General features: G+C 39.3%; 1 protein-coding gene across 1 annotated transcript; it reads left to right on the top strand.

Moving 5' to 3' along the window:
* The first annotated feature begins 632 nt into the window (after nt 1-632).
* On the top strand, nt 633-21,302 carry LOC121234407 (ABC transporter F family member 3). The gene is made up of 18 exons (XM_041130339.1): nt 633-1,037; nt 1,407-1,622; nt 1,867-2,056; nt 2,723-2,931; nt 3,075-3,233; nt 3,735-3,863; nt 3,961-4,062; nt 4,187-4,333; nt 4,552-4,614; nt 4,843-4,889; nt 5,044-5,103; nt 5,549-5,631; nt 5,965-6,059; nt 6,295-6,381; nt 18,763-18,850; nt 19,256-19,341; nt 20,690-20,752; nt 20,853-21,302. The coding sequence occupies exons 1-18, from the start codon at nt 834-836 to the stop codon at nt 20,973-20,975; spliced, it is 2,151 nt and encodes a 716-aa protein (XP_040986273.1). The 5' UTR covers nt 633-833; the 3' UTR covers nt 20,976-21,302.
* The last annotated feature ends 486 nt before the right edge of the window (nt 21,303-21,788 follow it).

Genomic DNA, 21,788 nt, shown 5'->3' with positions numbered 1-21,788 from the left:
TTTGGTTATAAAAAAATAAACTTATCCCTTGTATTTTGCCTTACAAGAACAAGAACTGTGGTTTTGATCTGAGACTGCAGGTTTGCTCAACACATCATGGGCGTAGGAAATGTCGAGATCCCGAATGGTACAAAAATTGATGCCCCCACTCATAATATAAACCAAATCACTATAAAAGGATCTCCAAAGGACCAAAATAATAAAATTATTTGAGTTATTTTATTTTTGAATCAGTATTATTATTCACATTATTTAAATAATATATTTTTTTTATATAATTTAAATTTTAAAATTTATCTTTCAAATTAAACTAAATTATATAAATACTTTATTATATAAAAAATTATTCTCATTAATCACTATTCACTATCCCACATCTAATATCTTATAAAAAATACTCCCATATCCTATTAAAAACATCTCCACATCATATAAAAAAATTATAGATATTGAGTACGAGAGTGAATAGTATCTGATGTATAATAAATCTCTTATTATATATACTCTATAAACAGCAATGCGCCTGGAGGATAGAATTTTTTTTCAATAATTTCACACCTTGCAGGAATAATCTATGCGCGGGATCCGTATATCCGGGAAATTTAACAAGAGATAGGGAGGGAGATTGTATAACACAGCAAACAAACAGTCCCCTTTGATCGAACGTCGTCGTTCGCACCGTCTGTCTCCACCTAGGGCTAGAGGGAGAAGCTCTCGAGTAGCAAAAACCGAGCTTTCTCGTTGCTCCGAAACTCTGCCATTAAAAGAAAGAAATCCCCCTATATATATTCATATATCTATCTATCGGAACCGTCATCTGGGAGGTCGAGCCAATGACGGAAGTCGCGAGCTCAGTGGTGCACGAGGTGTTGGGCCTTAGGGCCCAGGACGTGGATGAGCCAATCATCGACTACATCATCAACGTCCTCGCCGACGAAGACTTCGATTTTGGCGTTGACGGTGAGGGCGCCTTCGACGCCATCGGAGAGATCCTCGTCAGCGCCGAATGCGTCACCGACTTCACCGAGTGTCGATCGGTGAGAGTTTCTTTTTTTCTCTTGAAGCTTTTCGCTTTCGTCCCCGTTTGGTTGCTCGGAAAGTGCATTAAGATACAAGAAACTCTTAGGGTTTGTGAATACTGGATTTCACATTGTTTGCGCAGCTAAAGCATTGTTTTTTTTCCGCTTTCGGCGCCCGTTTGGTTACTGATGAAGATTTGAGATTTTAGGCTCTATGTTGTTAGATAAGTTAAAAATTTTGGATTCTAAGTTATTTCTCAGTGTCTCTGTTTTTTTTAAAACTTCCATTAAAATCTAATTTGTTGGCACAATTGCTTTGCCGAGCCCATGAAACAAGCTCTATGTTTTTCTTTGCCTTATTGTAATGTCTGTGGAAGTCTATGATAGGTTTGCAGCAAATTGTCTGAAAAGTTTGGAAAGCATGGGTTGGTTAAAGCTAAACCAACTGTGCGGAGCCTGGCAACTCCATTCAGAATGAATGAGGGAATGGATGATGAGGAAGTCCCGAAGAAGAAACCTGAGGTGATGGATGGTCCTGTGCTATCTGAACGTGAGCGAGCGAAGCAAGCAAGAGACAAGCGGAAGGAGGAACGTCAAAGAGAGGTGAAATTATTATAATAAGAGGTTTTTTTGATCTAGTATGCCTGGCTGCAGCTCTTATTGGTAATGCATGAGTTTGGTGTCGTAAAGGCTGTATTTTTTCCTCATCATTTAGCCTTGCTGAGTGCTGATATTTTTAGATCGAGGCTGTGATTGAGCTAAGCCTATTCGGTGATGGCATACATTGACCAACAAATTGGGTATTTAGTTTTTCTCTTGTTCTGAGTATTATCTCCTAATTATCCAGGTACAATACCAAATGCATTTGGCAGAGATGGAAGCAACAAGAGCAGGGATGCCTGTTATATGTGTAAATCATGATAGAGGTGGTGGACCAACTGTCAAGGATATCCATTTGGAGAACTTTGATATCTCTGTGGGTGGTCGTGATCTCATTGTGGAAGGTTCAGTCACGCTATCATTTGGAAGGCACTATGGTGAATTCTCTTTCTGTTACTCACAAATCTTAGTGTCCCAATAAGAGAGGAGAAGGAAACTGAAATTGAGTAAGAAGAATAAAAAAGTATGCATATTTTCAGTGGAGTGTTTAAACTAAAATTTATTCTAGCATCTACATTGTTGATAACTTTTTCATTCTGCTAGTTGACACTTGACAGCATGTGTAGAGAATCGTATAAAATGTTTGTTTGAGTTGGTGATTTCCTTTTTGTCTCTTGCTACCATCGAACCCACAATAATGATGAGTCCCATTTAAGTGATTTGTGTTGTCCATGACACACCTCCTGCCCTGTGCCTACCCATCCAATTGGTGAAGTTTCCGTAGGGATATGAATTTAGGCTTAAACCTGAAACTTGTGAATTTGTGATTGAATTGTGTGTTTACGTTTGGTTTCCCTTCCCATATAATTTATCTTTGAATTAAAACCCTTATTATCAGATTTATCATCACATGGATGCCTTAAAAAGATGAAATTCACATGAGAACATGCACCTTATAATCCACTTCAATATTTTTAGACAAATTTGCTTATCATAGGGAAAAAAAAAAGATTTTGAGACATTCTAAAATCTTCAAACTCAACCTATTCAATCTATATATATAGCTTTTATCTGTGCTTTTACACACTGCGATTTGGATGTAGGCCTTGTAGGAAGAAATGGTACAGGGAAAACAACCTTCCTTAGGCACATGGCTTTGCATGCCATTGATGGTATTCCTAACAACTGTCAGATACTGCATGTTGAGCAAGAAGTGGTTGGTGATGATACTACAGCATTGCAGTGTGTTCTTAACTCTGATGTTGAGAGAACCCAGCTTTTAGAAGAAGAAGCTAGTCTGCTTGCCCAACAGGTTGAATACATGCTGTTTCATCTTGAGAACTGCATAAGTTCTGAGATTTAGCTTTCTAACTGCCTCCTCTTTGTTGTTCCGCTTGTGTTGAGGTTTATGTTTTTTGGTGGACCCTGCTGACAATTTTTGTGGTTTTCCTGAAGAGAGAGTTGGACTTTGAAGATGCAACTGTAAAGGAAAATGGGGATCTGGATACGGTGATTGACAAAGATGCCATCTCACAAAGGCTTGAGGAGATATACAAAAGGCTCGACTTAATTGATGCTGATTCTGCAGAGTCACGTGCTGCCTCTATTCTTGCGGTCAGTTCATAACTCTTTTGTGTTATTGGTGGCTTTTTAAATATGCTTGCTTAAATTTAGCTTGAACAGATATATAAAGTGTTGGAGCTGCAAATCAGAACTAAATTCAGCTTTACCTTAACTTAATCAGAGGATTGAGCACTGAAACCAAATTAATAAAGTTGGTTTACTGTATGGGTTGATGATGGATAAGAAAAATAAGTGGGATGTGGTGTTTTACGTGTATGTTTTGCATGAGAGAGAGGGTGGGGCGGGGCGCACCAAGTGGTTGTTGCTTATTTGTGGTGAATGAAACTTGATTAATATACAATTGGGAGACTGGTAGAAAAAAAACAATAATACATACATGTATTTATGCCACGGTGTCCATTTCTGGTGTGTGTTGATTCACAAATTTTCCTCTTATACAAAGTTTATTTACTACAACCTCTTTTTAGCTTTAATATCACATTATCAGCTCTTTTAGGAGGTATTATTGTTCTAATTTTTGACTATTTTCAGGGCCTGAGTTTCTCTTCAGATATGCAGAAGAAGGCCACTAAAACGTTTTCTGGAGGATGGCGAATGAGAATAGCTCTTGCTCGTGCATTGTTTGTAGAGCCCGATTTGCTGCTACTTGATGAACCCACAGTGCGTTCTATTTTATGTTTTCCCTTCCAGATTTTTCATCCTGCTCTATAGGATATGGTACATACTTTTTTACTTGTATTTAATCATTGAAATTCAGAACCATCTCGATCTTCATGCGGTCCTATGGCTGGAATCCTACCTGATGAAATGGCCAAAGACAGTCATAGTTGTTTCTCATGCGAGAGAGTTCTTGAACACGGTAGTACCCATCACACCTTGCTGTAGTAATTGAAAAAATTAGAATTACTAATTAATCTGGTTACTTACCTGTGACATGTCAAAACATTGTTTGAGGTGTCTTTTCAACTTCACGACATTCTCAGGTAGTCACGGACATTCTTCATTTACATGGGCAAAAACTGACTGGGTACAAGGGGAATTATGATATATTTGAGAGGACGCGAGAGGAACAGCTTAAGAACCAACAGAAAGCAATTGAGGCAAATGAACGTTCCAGAGCTCATATGCAGGTGTTTTTTCCTCTATAATGATATTAATGTATGAGTTTATGTTTGTGGGCTAATGTGTTCACTGTCATTTTAGTTATATTGTTAGAATCCATTGCATCAATCTCTCTCTCTCTCTCTCTCTCCTCGCTCCCTCCCTCCCTCCCTCCCTCCCCCCCAAGGCATTTCCAAACCATATTAACTTATATTTGCATGCAAATATTTTTTCTTTGCTATTGCAGGCATTTATTGATAAGTTCCGCTACAATGCAAAGAGGGCATCTCTTGTCCAGTCTAGAATCAAGGTACTTATTGTTATTATTATTTTTTTCTGTCTTTAAATCAAATGCTGGAGACTTATGACAGCTGTGAATCCTTGATGCATTTTGTTCGGCCTGGTGTATATCAGTTAAAACAATTTCGAAATTAGTGTGACAAGTTGTTTCTTAGTCATTTAAAATATAGCTTGGTTATATGCATCTTGTGTCTGAAGAGAACTCATACGGATATGCATTTCCTGTTGCTTTCTTCAGGCATTGGATCGGTTGGGTCACATGGATGAAATTGTCAATGACCCCGAGTATGCACAGCTCTTCTTTTATGGTTAAATTACAATGGCAGAATTAATACTTTCCATGAGTTTGCTCTATGGTTTACTTATAAAAAAAAAAGTTTGCTCTATGGTTACTTTTTACCTATATATAGTTAAACTTATTTGACATATTTTTTTGCAGCTACAAATTTGAGTTCCCAACTCCAGATGACAGACCAGGTCCCCCTGTGATAAGTTTCAGGTCTGCTGAGCTCAATTAAGAAAAGAGATTTTTTTCAAAACTCTATGGGTTATAGTCCACTCTTATTATTTGAAATCCTATGCTTTAATATTATTGAAGTGTAGATATTCGCTGCTGAATACTGATTACTGAATACTCTTAACTAACTTCTAATTATGTAGAGAGTTGGTATTATTATTATTATTTTTGCCTCTGCACACAATGTACTGTAGGGCCTAGAGCAGGAGAGATAAAGACACATGAAATGGACTCCAGAACATTTATTGTTGCCCGAGTGAATTTCTCGGGCAGCATTAAATGCCTAATAATGCTATGGAGCCCACTTCATATGTCTATTTCTCTCTCATTCTAAACCCTAGAGTTCTTGACCGAAGTCTAGGGGGTCTCTCTCCGTTAGATAATGTGCCTTTTGAATTGTTTTGATGTTTCTTAAATGTGATTGCAGTGATGCATCATTTGGCTATCCTGGGGGGCCCTTATTGTTTCATAATTTGAATTTTGGAATCGATTTAGACAGCCGTGTCGCAAGTAAGTATGTTCATCCCAAAGAATGCTTGTGTTCCTACCCTTTATCTCATAGATACCTGCCTTTTTGGTTTAAACTTTAATGCATAAAATGTTCTGTATTTCTGGTGGAAAACGGAAATGCCATTCCATTGTTTCTCTGTTACTCTTTTTGAATTTTTGGGACAACTCTTATAACGGCAAATATAACTTATAAAAAGAAAAGGCAAATATAAGCATTACTTGTAATTGTATAAGAAATAAGCCCCTTCAGAGCATTGCTAAGCACTCTTTAATCTGGTATATTGTTATTCCTCATTTCACATTCGGTATGTCCTTTTTCAATTCGTTATGCAGTGGTTGGCCCCAATGGCATTGGCAAATCAACTATACTCAAACTAATTGCAGGGGAACTACAACCAAGCTCAGGGACTGTTTTCCGTTCTGCTAAGGTACCTTGCATCTTTGTCTTTGTATGACCAGTATTAAAGAACAATCTTACATTTTACTAATTTCAGATTACAAACAACATGTAAAAGGTTTCAAACATGTAACTGCATTCTTTTCATCTATATTACCTTCTTTGTAAGGACACAGAATGCCTATTGGTCATCTCCTCAACTAATTGCAAGATTGCAGTTGGTTTTATCTGCTTTGATCTGATAGGACTTTTGTTCTTGTCCACAGGTCCGAATTGCTGTTTTTAGTCAGCACCATGTTGATGGGCTTGACTTATCTTCAAATCCCCTTTTGTATATGATGCGTTGCTATCCGGTAAGTTCTCCATTTGCTCTATTTTTTTCTCCCCTTCTTGGATGGGTTTGAATCCACTTTTGGGTGAGGAAAGATTTACACCTTGACATTTTTTTTTGACAAGTAAAAAGAGAAATATATTAAATCATGAAAATATGCAAGGCCCGAGTACGCAGGGGGTATACAAAAGAGCCTAGATACAAGCTAAGAGCTGCTTTTCAGCGTAGAGATCATTGAAAGAAGTGCCATTCAGTACAATAGAAGAAGCCTAAAGTAATAAAGTATGATAAAAAAAGTCCCTAAACCCTTTCGTTCCAAGTGCACCACATTAGACAGAGTCGCTATCTTCCAAGTAATCATGATCTGCCCCTTACCCCGGATTCCTCTCCAACATGCCAATAGCTCTATCACCCTTCTAGGCATTACCCATGGCATACCTAGCCTTGTGAAGATATCATCCCATAAAACCTTAACTACTTCGCAATGAAGGAGTAGATGATCCGCTGACTCATTGTTGTGTTTGCACATGAAGCACCAGTCTATTAGGTAGAGGCCGCACCTTCTTAGCTTATCGATAGTCAGAATACTCTCATGGGATGCTAGCCAAACAAAAAAAGCCACTTTTAAAGGAACTTTAGTCCTCCATATGCATTTCCAGGGGAATGCATTGGAGGGGTGTGTCGATAATACCTTGTAAAAGGAACGCACTGAGAAGCTCTTGTTCCCTGAGGCTGACCAAAGCAAACGATCCTCTCCATCAGTATGTAAATTCAGCGCATGTAACGCTCTATAAAAATCAGCATTATCTCCTATCTCCCATTCTTGTGCTGCTCTAGTGAATCTCACTGACCAATGGGTGAAATTGGAGATGTTCAGATTGTCAGCAGCTGTAGCTTCCTTATCGAACGCAATCTTGAAAAGAGAGGGAAAAGTGATCTTCAGAGCAACCTTGCCACACCAAGTGTCGTGCCAGAAACTGACTTGAGTGCCCCTACCCACTGCAAACCTACAATTAGCAAGAAAATCTGCCCAGCCATTGCGTATAAATTTCCACAAACCCACGCCATAGATCCCTCCAACTTCATTGGAGCACCAACCTCCCCGTATGCTCCCATATTTAACATCAATAATTTCCCTCCAAAGGATGTCTCTTTCCCTGTGATACTGCCATAACCATTTACCTAATAGAGCCTTGTTGAAAGTTCTCAAGTTGTGAAGCCCCAATCCACCGTTAGGCAAAGGTGTACATACCTTTTCCCACTTGATCAAATGGAATTTTTTCGTGTCCTCCGAACTACCCCATAAGAAATTGCGAAAGGTCTTCAATCTATGTGCTACACTTGCAAGCAAGGGGAATAAGGAGAGAATATGTGGGTAGATTAGAGTGTGCTCTTAATAAGAGTGACTCTGCCACCTTTGGATAGATAAAGACGCTTCCAACCTGCTAGTTTGTGCTCGATTTTCTCGACAATCCCATCCCACATTGCCTTGGATTTATGAGGGGTTCTCAGAGGGAGACCAAGATACTTCATAGGCAAGGATGACGCCTTGCAACCCAGAAAATCAGCCAATTCGCTTAGATTATCAACCGCACTAACTTGTACAATTTCAGATTTTGCAAGATTGACCTTGAGACCAGAGACGGCTTCAAAACAGAGCAAGAGAGCTCTTAGGGAGCGAATTTGATCAGGATTTGGCTCACAAAAAATCAGCGTGTCGTCAGCGAAGAGAAGATGAGAAATTGAGAGATTACCATGAGTGAAGCCACCTACTGAGAAGCCTGAGATTCAACATTCTACTTAAGACATCCATTACTAAGATGAAGAGAAGAGGTGATAAAGGGCCTCCTTGCCTCAATCTCCGAGAACTATTAAAGAAGTCTTTAGGAGTGCCATTCACCAAAACAAAAAATCTGGCTGTAGTGATACAATGCTTCATCCATTGGCACCACCTTTCCCCAAATCGTACTTGCCAAGTATGTGCACCAAGAAATCTCAATTTACATGATCAAAAGCTTTCTCTGTATCCAACTTACATAAAATACCTGGAAGCTGGCTTTGACTCGACTTTCCAAACATTAATTAGCAATGAGGACCGGTCAAGTATTTCCAAACATTCATTACAATTAGGATGTAATGACATGTACGGTGGTGGTGGTAGGCGAAACTTTGTCTTCATACTTGAAGAAAAGGAGGGCAGCGGATAGAGAAGGATGGGGGAGGCCTTGTGGGAGTTTATTTACAAAGGGAGAAGCACCTACAGAAGACCATCGATTGTGGTGATTCAGCTGCAAAAATGCTCATATAGGGAGGCGTTGATGTCGAAGCAACCCCGTGAAACAAGAAAAGGGGACGTCGACATTGAAGCTCAGAAAGGAGCTGCTTCAAGAAAGGGCAACGGCTATGGTGTTGGCAAAGTTTCTCGTACTGCACATTGGCATGGTGGCGGTGGCAGGCCTTCTTATGACATGGTAGTGGGGGGACGTACATAGTATGTTGATGGACGTGAAGGCACAGTTGGCAGGCCTCCAGTTTAAAGTAGATTGGCTGATATGGTGCGTAGAGGATAAAGGAGAATCGGGGGTGGGCTTGAAAAGATGTGGGCTTAATGTGGGCCTGGGAGAGGAAGAAACTGGCTTAATTGAAACATCAGATGGGCAGCGTAAAAAGGGCTTGGGTTCGGAAGTCATTGGACCCAGTAAGGCTTCAGTAGCATGGTGGGACAGAGCAGCTCGTGTGGGCCTAGCAAGGTGGGTAAATTGTTTGGGCCTCAACTTGTGGGGCATAACTCGGGAAAGGACAAACTCGGGGCCCAACTCGTGTGGAGAATTTGAAGGGGGAGGGGATGACCCATGGCCCCTATCGGCGGGAGCCTTGCATCTTCGTCGGAAAAGTTGGCGGGAGCCCCGCAACCAGTCGAGGAACCCTCGAAGGAGGCCCAGAGGGTACCGACGGTGGTGGAGGAGCCGACGACAATAGTTCTTGAAAGAGAGCTAGACTTTTCTCTACCCCCGTGTCTAGGGACTCCGGCATATTGTGGCCAGACCCTGACACCGAACATCAAGGAAGCTCTATCCCTTTTAGCAAAGGCTCCACAACAGCCGGAGGAGCATATCGAGACATGATTAGCCAAGAAATCTCACAATGATGCTCACAATGATGCTTTTATCCTTTCTGGAAGTGACGAGGGAGATATTAATGGGCCACCACAATTGCTTATTTTGATGCAAGGCTATTTTGAGTGGGAGTGTAGAAACCTTTTCACAGAGGGGGCGATGGGGATGCCGTTGGACTCGCAGTAGGTTACTAGAGAGGGGGAGCCCTTACCCTTGAACTGCATGTTACCAAACGAGTCTAGTGTGTCTGATTGGGTTCTGCTTAAGGGGAAGGAAATTCAACAATGTGTGGGGATGGAGTTTGAGGGCTTTGAGGAACAGTTTATGGCTTTTCTTATTGCCATAGAGGTGGGTCGCATTCTGCTTAAGAAATCTGGGTTTGAGAAACAGACAGAGCTAAAGAGACTTCCGTGGTTGTTGAATTATGAGGGCAGCTCAAGCTGAGATAGATCTAAAGGGACAGAGATAATATCTTCTATATGAAGCCCAAAATTGTGTCTTGGAATGTCTGCGGGTTTAATGAGGCCAACAAGCTTCTTTGCATAAGAAATTTGCTTTGTTAGTGGATGACATACATAGTATGCTTACAAAAAACCATGCTGAAATCTATTCCAAACATAATTGTAAGAAGTATTTGGACCTGTCCATATGTGGATTGGGTGTATCTTGCATCAAATGGGACTTCGGGAGGAGTATTAGTAATGTGGGATAGAAGGGTGGTGGAGAAATTTGAGGACTTCATAGGAGAGTATACAGTGACATGTTCCTTTAAGAGTGTGGAATATAATTTCTTGTGGGCTTTTGCAGGTATCTATGGGCCGAACTTAGACAGTACCAAAAGACTATTATGGAAGAATAGTTGGAGTACATAGCTGGTGAGACCTTACATGGTGCAAAAGTGGTATTTTAATGTTATGATGTTCCCAAGTGAACGTTTTAGAGACAGTTGGCTACGACTAGTAATGATAGAATTTTCAGTGTATTTTTGATCTGAATCTGGTGGACCTTCCTCTCATGGGGGTACTTTCATGTGGTCTAATACTTAGACTTGGTCTCGATTAGACAAATTCTTAGGCCCCGTTTGGAACTTGGACTGAACGAGATCAACTTAGTATAGTTTAATTTTAAGTTGAGTCTAACATCCAAACACCCAACTCTTAAATCACTAAACTCACCTTAATTCAAAATCTCTTCACGTGTGGGACTCATAATTTTTTTTCAACGCAACACCTCTTTACACGCGAGACCCACAATCTTTTTCAACTTTCCATAAATACATCTTAACATCAAAATACATCTAAACTCATCTTAGGTGGGCTCTGCAAAATTTACTCCACCATCTCAACTCATTACTATTTATAAAGAACTCAACTCGTTTGAACTCAGCTCAACGTCTAAACGGGGCCTTAGTCTAACAGGAATGAGAAATGCATTTTCTTGCATTTGTCAAAAGAAGTTGCCTCGCATAAGAGGTAAAGGATTATAGGCCCATTAGCCTTGTCAATGGGGTGTACAAAATCATCTTCAAGGTGCTTGCAAATCGCTTAGGGGAGGTATTAGGGAAGATCATTACGAAACCACAAAATGCATTTGTAAGGGGTAGGCAAATTCTAAACTCTGTTCTTATTGCCAATGAATTCCTGGATAGCAGACTAAAATTTGGTTCTACAAGGATCCTATGTAAGTTGGATATGGAGAAGACCTATGATCACATAAATTGAGACTTTCTACTTTACTTAATGTGGAGGTGCAGATTTGGGGAGAGATGATGTTTGTGGATCAAATGGTGCATTTCAACGGCGAGATTTTCAGTTTTGATAAATGGCAGTTCAATTGGCTTTTTTAGGAGTTCGCAAGGCCTAAGACAAGGGAATCTGTTGTCCCCACTCTTCTTTGTCATTATTATGGAGGCACTTAGCAGGATGATATCGGCTTTGTTTATGAATAGCTTTGTGGCAGGCTTCTCGGTTGGTGACTCCAATAGGGGTATTATTAACATCTCTCACTTATTGTTTGTAGATGACACGCTAGTATTTTGTGAGGCAGACCAAAACCAGCTTCGGGCATTAAAGGCACTTCTACTATGTTTTGAAGCAATGTCAAGTTTGAAAATGAACTTTGATAAATTAGAGTTTGTGCCAATTGGTAGTGTTGGCAACATTCGGTAATTGGCCAATACGCTTGGATGTAAGGTTTCCTCTCTTCCCATTGGATTACCTTGGACTTCCGTTGGGGGCTGCCTCAAGGGCTATATCAATATGGGATACATTGATTGAGAAGATAAAATGTAGATTGGCAGGGTGGAAGCAGTTGTACTTGTCGAAAGGTGGCCGGATTACCTTAATCAAGACTTCTAACTTACCAACATATTTCTTGTCTCTTTTCCCAATTACAGCTAGTGTGGCAGCTTGAATTGAAAAACTTCACCGTGATTTCTTATGGAGTGGTGTGGGGGATGAATTCAAGTTCCATCTAGTTAGTTGGGACAAAATATGCACTCTAATCTCCTCTGGCGGGTTGAGAATTAGAAATATGAAAATTTTCAATTGGGCCTTGGGAAATGGCTGTGGAGATATAATATAGAACTGGAAGCCTTATGGAAGTCGGTAGTTGATTGCAAATATGGTAGTTTGTTTGGGGGGGGGTGGTGTACTAGAGAGGTGAGTGGGACTTATGGAGTGGGAGTTTGGAAGCACATTAGACGAGGGTGGGGGGTTTTTATTCGCCATACCAAAGGACTCTAGAATAAAATCTTGGAGTGACATATGGTGTGGAAATAATGCCCTGAAGGACTCATTTCCTTCAGTTTTTCGTGTTGCATGTGATCAAGCTTCACTGGCGGATCTCATGGTGTTATCGAGAGATCAAGTCCAATGAAACATCACTTTCACTAGGGTAGCACAAGAATGAGAAGTTGGCAGCTTTGAGGATTTTTTTAGCCTATTTTATTCTGCGAAACTGAGTAGACAACGAGTTTACACGTTGTGGTGGGTACTTGCAGGTAATGGTACATTCTCGGTTCGATCCTTCTACAAGTCCTTCACACACTCGCCCAAAAATCAGTTTCCATGGCAAAGGATTTGGCGGAATAAGATGCCTCCCAAAGTGGCATTCCTTACTTGGACAGCTTCCCTATATAAGATTTTGACAACAGATAACCTAAGGAGGTGCAATGTGATTATACTAGATTGGTGCTGTGTAAGAAATCCGGCGAGATTGTGGATCATCTCTTATTACATTGTGAGATTGCTAGAGTGTTGTTGAATGATGTTTTTGGCCGAGTTAGCTTGGATAATGCCTGCCACAGTGGTTGAGTTTTTGGCCAGCTGGACACGTCTAGGAGGTATTCCATAAATCAAAGCTATGTGGAATATAGTACCTTTATGTATTATGTGATGCCTGTGGCAGGGGTGAAACGATCGGATGTTTGAAGATAAGGAGTGTTAACTAGCATAACTTAGATTTTTATTTTTTAGAACTCTATTCCTATGGGCCATAGCTGTAGACTTTAATGGCCTTGATTTTCATGACTTTCTTGTTTCTATTGCTACGACCTAGATGGGTCTTATCTCTTGTAAACCATCTTGTGTATTTGGGCTATGCCTATCATTATTAATACAATCGTTTACTTATAAAAAAAGTAATATTGCCTCTCTTGCAGAGTTGTTGCGTTGTAAAATTGCTTCCCTCCCTATGAAATATCTTGGACTTCCCTTGAGGGCGTCGTTTAAAGCAAAGAGCATTTGGAATGGGATGGTAGAGAAGATTGAGAAAAAATTATCGGGGTGGAAGTGACTCTACCTATCAAAAGGGGGAAGGATAACACTTATCAAAAACACTCTTTCCAACCTACCCACTTACTATCTTTCTCTCTTCCCAATCCTGATGGGAGTGACAAACCGAATCGAAAAGTTGTTTAAAACTTTCTTGTGGGGTGGCATGGGGGAGGATATTAAAGTTCACATTGTTAGTTGGCAAAAGGTGAGCTGTCTGATTGCGAACGGCGGGCTAGGGTTTAGAAACTTGAGCATCTTCAACAAAGCACTCCTAAGAAAGTGGTTGTGGAGGTATCATATGGAAATGAATTCGTTCTGGAGGGAGGTTATTGGCCATAAGTATGGTATTGAGTGGGGGGGGGGGGGGATGGTGTTCTAAGAAGGGTAAGGGGTCTTATGGAGTAAGTCTGAAAATTTATTAGAAAGGGGTGGAACACATTTGAAAAACATATTAGGTTTGAGGTGGGGGATGGAGCAAGAACTCGTTTCTGGTTCAATGCTTGGAGTGGTGAGAATCCTCTTTCCATTGCCTTTCCAGCTGCATTTAATTTGGCTGGAAATTAGCAAGCTGGAGTTTCAGATGTTTTGTGTCGTGCCAACGAGTTACTTGGAATGTCACGTTTACTAGAAATGCTCAGGATTGAGAACTTGATGAGGTGACAGATTTTTACAGTTACTTGTATTCAGTAAAGTTAGGAGGAAATGAGGGTGACCGTATGTTGTGGATTCACATGGGGAGAAAAAATTTACAGTTAAGTCATTTTTTTTTTTTTTTTTGATAAGTAAGAGATCAATATTATATATATGAGAGAAATAAACATAGCCCTTGTACACAGGAAGTATACAGGAGGACCCCTAATTACATTCTAAGGGCGATAAATTAAAGACAAGAAATCACGCACATTATCACCATGCAATACAATAGCAGAAAACCAGCACATTAAAGTGTGGAGAAAAAATTCTTCAATTCGGCCATTGTGCGTTCCTTATCTTCGAAGCATCGCGCATTCCTTTCTGACCAAATGCACCACATAATGCACAACGGAATCATTTTCCACACTGCAACCACTTGATGACAGCCTTGCATCTTCCTCCAACAACCCAACAAATCCACCACCCTCCTAGGCATAACCCATGCAACATCAACTCTTTGAAAAGTCTCATCCCACAACACCCTAGTTATCTCACAGTGTAATAAGAGGTGGTCCACAGATTCTTCATTCTTTTTACACATATAACACCAATCCATCACTACACATCCTCTCTTCCTCAGATTATCCGTGGTCAATATCTTTCCAAGAGCAGCATTCCAAACAGAAAAAGCTACTTTAGAAGGCACACGAGTCCTCCAAATATTCTTCCAGGGAAACAGAGTATGCTCTTGTGTTGTCAAGATGTTATAATATGCCTTCACTGTACATATCTTGTGATCATAAGCCCTCCACATCAATCTATCTCTCGGCGCCCTATAAGTCCCCATAGAATGTAATAGGCTAAAAAAATCTGAAACAATAGATAATTCCTAGTTATGGAAATCTCTAATAAAAAGAATGTTCCACTGATGCGTCCCATGAGCAAATGACCGCACATCCGCCACTGAAGCCTCCCTATTACTTGCAATGCGATATAGAGCTGGAAAAGCCCTTTCCAATGCTTGATCTCCACACCACACATCCCTCCAAAAATTGATTCGATTGTCCTCACCAGCAACAAAGCGAATTTGATTTACAAAATTTGGCCATCCCTTCCTTATAAATTTCTATACACCCACACCATACCCTCCTCTCACTTCATTAGAACACCAACCACCCCCAGCGACACCATATCTAGCGTCAATAATTTCCTTCCACAAAGATCCCTCCTCCAAATGATATTTCTAAAGCCATTTCCCCAATAAAGCTTTATTAAAAGATCTCAAATTACACTCCCAACCCCCCTTTCTCAACTGAGACACATACTGTCTTCCATCTCACTAGATGAAATTTCTTCTTCTCCCCCATGCCTCCTCATAAGAATGCCCTGAAGAGTTTCTCCATCCTGTTCACCACCCCTATAGGCATAGGAAATAGCGATAAAAAATATGTAGGAAGGTTAGTGAGAGTACTCTTGATGAGAGTGAGGCAACCCCCTTTTGATAAATACACATGTTTCCAACTAGCCAACATTTTCTCTACCTTTTCCACCACCCCATTCCAAATAGCTCTATTCTTGAAAGTTGCTCCTAACGGAAGGCCCAAATATTTCATTTGAAGAGAGGACACCTTGCAATTCAACAGACTTGCTAAACTACGGATATTAGAAACCTCACCCACGGGAACCATCTCAGACTTGCCAAGGTTCACCTTAAGCCCTGACACTGCTTCAAAACATAGTAAGAGTGCTCGTAGAGATTGTACCTGGCCAGCATTTGCTTCACAAAAGACTAAGGTATCATCTACAAAAAGGTGTGAGATGATAGTAGGGCTACCAAAACCATTGCCCACCTGAAAACTAGATAAGAAACCTCCCCCAACAGCCGCCTGCACCATTCTACTTAAAGCCTCCATAACTATAACAAATAAAAGAGGAGATAGAGGATCTCCCTGCAGCAAACCCCTCGAACTATCAAAAAAGTCAACGGGTGTGCCATTAACTAGAACTGAGAACCGTGCAGTTGAAATACAATGATGCATCCATGAAATCCACCTTGCCCCAAAACCGCACCTCTCAAGCAAGTATAAGAGAAATTCTCAATTCACATGATCATAAGCCTTTTCCATATCAAGCTTACAAAGAACACCAGAACCACCCTCCTGTAGTCTGTGGTCCAAGCACTCATTTGCAATGAGTACCGAATCAAGAATTTGTCTCAATGTTTTGAATACCGTACCGGACGCCGTACCGGTCAAGGCACTGGAATGAAATATTTCGGTACCGGTACCGTTTCGGAATAGCGTTTCGGGATAGCGTTTCGGGATAGTCGATATATGAATAAATTATATATATAAATATATATAAAAATTATATTCCAAAATAATAGTCTATATATAAATAAATTATATATAAATTATAAATAGTCTAGTCTGAATTGGGGGTTAAAAAATAAGTTTGTAGTTTGAAAAAACGAAAAAAAAAAAAAAACACAGGCTGAAATATCGGCCGGTACGACCGGTACCGGCCGGTACGGAACAGGTATAGTACCTGTACCGGCCGGACGGTTGAAACCAAAAATTTTGGCCGTACCGGCTGGTACGGTATGAAATTTAAAACATTGATTTGTCTCCCACGAACGAAAACGTTTTGAGACTTAGAAATAATAAGTTCCATCACTGGACTAAGCCGATTAGCAAGAACCTTCAAAATAATTTTATAAACACTACTAACCAGGCTTATAGGACGAAAGTCTTCAATAATCGAAGCCCCTTGTTTCTTGGGAATGAGAGCAATGAAGGTCGCATTAAGGGATTTTTCAAACTTTTGAAAAGAGTGAAATTCACTGAAAACTTGCATAACATCACCTTTCACAATATCCCAACAAGTTTGAAAGAAACCCATTGAGAACCCATTCGGACCAGGCGCTTTATCCTTAGCCATGCCAAAGATGACCTTGTAAATTTCTTCTTCAACGAACGGTCTCTCCAGAACACTCGCACTTGGCGAGCCAATTGCCTCAAAGGGCAGGTAATCAAACTTCGGCCTCCAAGAAACCGATTCTGTGAGAAGGGTCTCGTAATAATGTACAATATGGTTTTCTAGCTCAAGGGGAGAAGATAGCACTTGCGAGCCTGATAGAAGTGACTCAATATCATTGTTGCGCCGATGTGAATTAGCCACTTTGTGAAAAAACTTCGTACACCTATCTCCTTCTTTCAACCAAAAGGCCCTGGATTTTTGACGTCATGAAGTCTCCTCTGACAACAGAACCCTCTCCAGATCTGCCATAACCTTGCCCTTCCTCAAATACACCTCCTCCGAGGTATCTCCCAATACTTCTTTCCCCTCTAACTCTTGCAGTTCTTCCAACAGTGTAGACTTCTGGTTGTCAATGTGGCCAAAAACTTTCAAATTCCACTTCTTCAAGTCTTGTTTCAGAGCTTTCAATTTACTTGCAAGAATGTAATTTGGAGTACCAATAAATTGATATGAAGACCACCAAACACCCACCCTTTCTACAAACCCTTCCGCTATTAACCACATATTTTTAAACTTAAAATACCGACGCCCCCTGTGAATACTCCCAATATCCAGAAGGATAGGGAAATGATCTGAACTAAACTGAGCTAATCGTTTCTGACTCACTTCTGGATAGTGAGCTTCCCACGAAGGCGATACAAGGAATCTATAAGGTTTTGACAGGCCAACTGTCCACATTCTTTCAGTGGAAGAGTATTTGGAAGGTCTCAGTGCCGTCTAAAGTTGTGTTTTTTACTTGGACAGCTGCGCTGGGGAAGATCTTGACGATTGACAATTTGAAGAAGCGGGGTATGATGGTCACGGAGTGATGCTATATGTTTAAAAGGAATGGGGGGTCGATAGATCATTTGCTTATACATTGTGAGGTGTCTGGGGAGTTATGGGATGGTATCCTCAATAGAGCCGGGCTGAGTTGGGTCATGCCTAGGAGTGTGGTGGAACTACTAGCGTGCTGGAACAAGAAGCATAATAGCGCTCAACTGGCAGCAGTGTGGCGAATGATACCTTTGTGCTTAATGTGGCGTATATGGTCGGAAAGGAATGATAGATGCTTTAACAGCAAGGAGCGTGCAGTGGGGGAAATCTGGAATTTTTTTTATATTTTCTCTTTTACAGTGGTTTTCTGCTATTGTATTGAAGGGCGGGAATGTCCATGAATTCCTTTCTTCTTTTCAGCTTAATAGAATGTAATTAGGTGTCTCACTTTATATATTTCCTGTGTACTTGGGCATTGCCTAGTTTCATCCTATTCAATAAAGATTCTTATTTACTTATGAAAAAAAAGAAAAAAAAAATTTTAACCTTGCGTCCAAAAGATTCAATCTAACTAAAAGAGACACCAAATTGCTTTCCTCCTCTAGTGTCTATGGCATTGTTAACAGGATACTTGAAATTAAGAACAGGGGTAAATTTTCTCATATTACTGTTATTCAATTAATTACAGGTCAATGTTAAAATTCTTAGATTTAGTCCCACCCCCGAGTTCAACATTGAGTTTGACTTAGGCCTAGTTTGGATTCAAGAAGTGTTTCATCTCATTTCATCATTACAACTTTTACAAATTCTCACACAAAATATAATAAATTAAAAAATTCAACTTTTTCAAATCTCAAAACAATAATAATATTAAAAAATAATATCATAACAATATTTTATTCAACTTTCAACTTTCATCTCAACTCTCTATCCAAACGACACCTTCGTATGGTGGAGTATGACCTACCCTTATATGCTCCAGAGTTCTTATCCAAAACATATTTTGGTGGTTATCTTGCTGTTCAGAATAGCAATGATTGCAATGAAAAGTCGATATTCTTATTTGAGGGTTCCTTCTTGCAGGGTGTGCCTGAACAGAAGCTCCGAGCTCATTTGGGTTCTTTTGGTGTAACTGGAAATCTTGCACTTCAGCCGATGTACACTTTGTCAGGTATTTTTCGTTTACTATTTATGTTGAAGAATAGAAAAAGATACTTTAGTAGAGATCTGAATTGTTCTTCTAGATCTAGAACTTGACATGGACCTCAAGTATTGAATACTGGTTGGCTATTAGGAAAAAGAAAAACTGGTTGGTTGAGTTGCATGGTTGCAAAATGACGTGTGAACTTAAATACTGATTATGGATGTTAGTCACAGGGCCAATCTAAATTATGTGCTAATGAGTTCTAGCTCAATTGGGTGTTACGTAACCTATCGATCACGTAAAAGAGAGCCACTATCAATTATGATCTATTAATTGCACATACTAAACTCTTTATTTCTAAATACTAAACTCTTTATTTCCAATAGGCTCTTGAAATACTAACCTCTCTAATTGCACCGAATGAAATATTAGGTGGTCAGAAAAGCAGGGTTGCATTCGCGAAGATAACATTTAAGAAACCTCACATAATATTGCTTGATGAGCCGTCCAATCATCTAGTAAGTTTTCAGCTTTTTCTCTTGACTTGATTATTTTTTTGGGCAGGGGTTGTTATTTAATTGATGTCACATGTAGTTGTAATTGATATTTGAATTTTTCAGCCCATTGCTTTTTCCTAGAAATGAAGTTGACTCTTGTTGAAATTTTCTAATTTTTTATTATTAATATTGCTATCCTTGTAATCTTTTTTCTTTTCGATGGGGGAATTAATTAAAAATATCTTATAATGATGCAATTCATTGTAACATCTTTTTAATTATTTTTTTTATACATCATTTTGTATATCATTGTGCAAGCTTTACCATGATGATTAGTCATGGTTACGACTGAAGTAAATCTCCCTCCTAGACAATGTGGGATCCCAATTCATCACCCTTCTGCACTTATATCTAGGGCTTTGCATTTTGGCCAAAATCTAAAGGCAATAAGCAGTATTCCCATCCTTTCAAACTACATCCTTAAGATCTAGACTAGTCTACTATTCCATGAGTCTTAATTTGCGGTCTGGATCATCTCATGATCAAGTTTTGCTTGTTATGCCTAATGTTGCGATAGACTGGTATACCCATGGGATTCTCAATGTAGACTCCATTTTGTCCAGTTATGCTTCTTTTTTAACTTACTTTGAAACAGTCAAGAATTTTATGATTCCATTTTGGGAGCACAATGTTATGATCGCATTCTCTCTCTCTCTCTCTCTGGCGTAGTGGGTGTTTTGGATATGTTGTCTTTCTTATTTATCACAAAACATGTACTTAGACATGATGAAATGGTTGGTTATTACGCATGTCTACAGTATGAAACCTTTGTCGTTTTTCTCTGATATAAATTGAATTTTATTGATACGTTTTCTTGAGGGGAAACTTCATTTTAGAAGCAGGGAAAAAAAAAAAAAAACTTCATTTTAGAAGCAAGTCCTAAAAGTTCCACTCTAGGATTTTGCAGCAGATGGAGATTGATGCTTTAGGGAATAAAATTTGCAAGATTTTTTCTGGTTTATTTTGTGTGAGCTTAACTACTTGAGGACTTCTTCATGGCTACTAAGCTGGCTACAAATCTCTTGTTCATATACGGAAAATGATCAATAATTTCTAACATACCAATGGCGTTTTTTTTTTTTTCAACAAGTAAACATTCCAATGGATTTATTACACCTCACCAAACAGCACATTTTGCACTATTTCCTTTTGATTTGTAATTCTGATCATGTAAGATGTTAGATCTGATTGATTTGATCTGTATTTCTGGCGAAACAATAAAAGAAATATTCTTGATTCCAACTTTTGTCTCAAATGAAAATGTCAACAAACTGACTGGGGATTCGTTTTCTTCATGCAATGTATATAGGATTTGGATGCTGTGGAGGCACTAATTCAGGGCCTTGCTTTGTTCCAAGGAGGCATACTCATGGTATATTACCTCTGGCTTTTCATGATTCCCATTCATGACAAGCCCAATTTATGGAACATAAATTAGACGCTGAACTTGTATGTGTTTTCCTTGATTGCAGGTTAGCCACGACGAGCACCTAATATCTGGTAGTGTAGATGAACTATGGGTGGTATCAAAAGGAAAGATTTCACCATTCCATGGCAGCTTCAATGATTATAAGAAGATACTGCAGTCTTCATAGAAAAGCTGGTCAAATTCATTCTCTTCGGAGGTGTAAGTTACCTTGATTGCAGTAAAATTATTGGATGTGAGCAGAAGACTATAGAAACATAGCAATATATTATAATATTTGGAGAAACTTCTGCTGAAAGGGTGAGTAGTGAGAGATGGCGTGGTTTCTTGGAAAATATATTTCGATTGTACAATATTTTTTTTTAATAATATTATAGTTGGCTAGAATTTTGATAAACAGGCCCTCAATGAGCCATTCTTTATCATTACATAAGGCAAAATGTGAGAATAATCTTTATCAAGAACGTGTGTGCATGTAATCTTTGGTACAAGCAAAGCAAAAACAAACACTACGGCATCTATATCTCAGAAATTAGATAATTTTCTCTCTTAACGTTTTGGAGTTCTTCTAACTCATTTATTCAAGCTGGGTTTTGATACTTTTTAAGGTTTTGATGATGTTATACCTTGTGTAATTTATTTAGTTGATCAATTCAAATTAAAGAATTATGAAATCACCACGTACGTCAAAGGAATGGTTTTAAATACATAGAAGTTATATTCTATAAATCTTTTTTTTTTTTTAGAATCGAATAATGCTTCATTCATTATAAAGAAGCAAAGTGTATCAAAATACATGAATACGAATCACACTTAATAAATGCATTACACCCCAAGACAGCTTTCAACTTCTACTTCTAAACTAGATTGAATAAAGTCAGGAGGATGAAACCACCATTGAAGAATATATTGTCCACAACCCTTGCATGAATGGTCAGTTTATGTGCCGTCTCATTTCCCTGCCGTTCAACATGAAAAATAT

Source organism: Juglans microcarpa x Juglans regia, chromosome 6D, assembly GCF_004785595.1.
Source record: "Juglans microcarpa x Juglans regia isolate MS1-56 chromosome 6D, Jm3101_v1.0, whole genome shotgun sequence".
Taxonomy (NCBI): domain Eukaryota; kingdom Viridiplantae; phylum Streptophyta; class Magnoliopsida; order Fagales; family Juglandaceae; genus Juglans; species Juglans microcarpa x Juglans regia.
The sequence above is the reverse complement of the archived record's forward strand: the minus strand, read 5'-3'. Positions and strand labels throughout refer to the sequence as shown.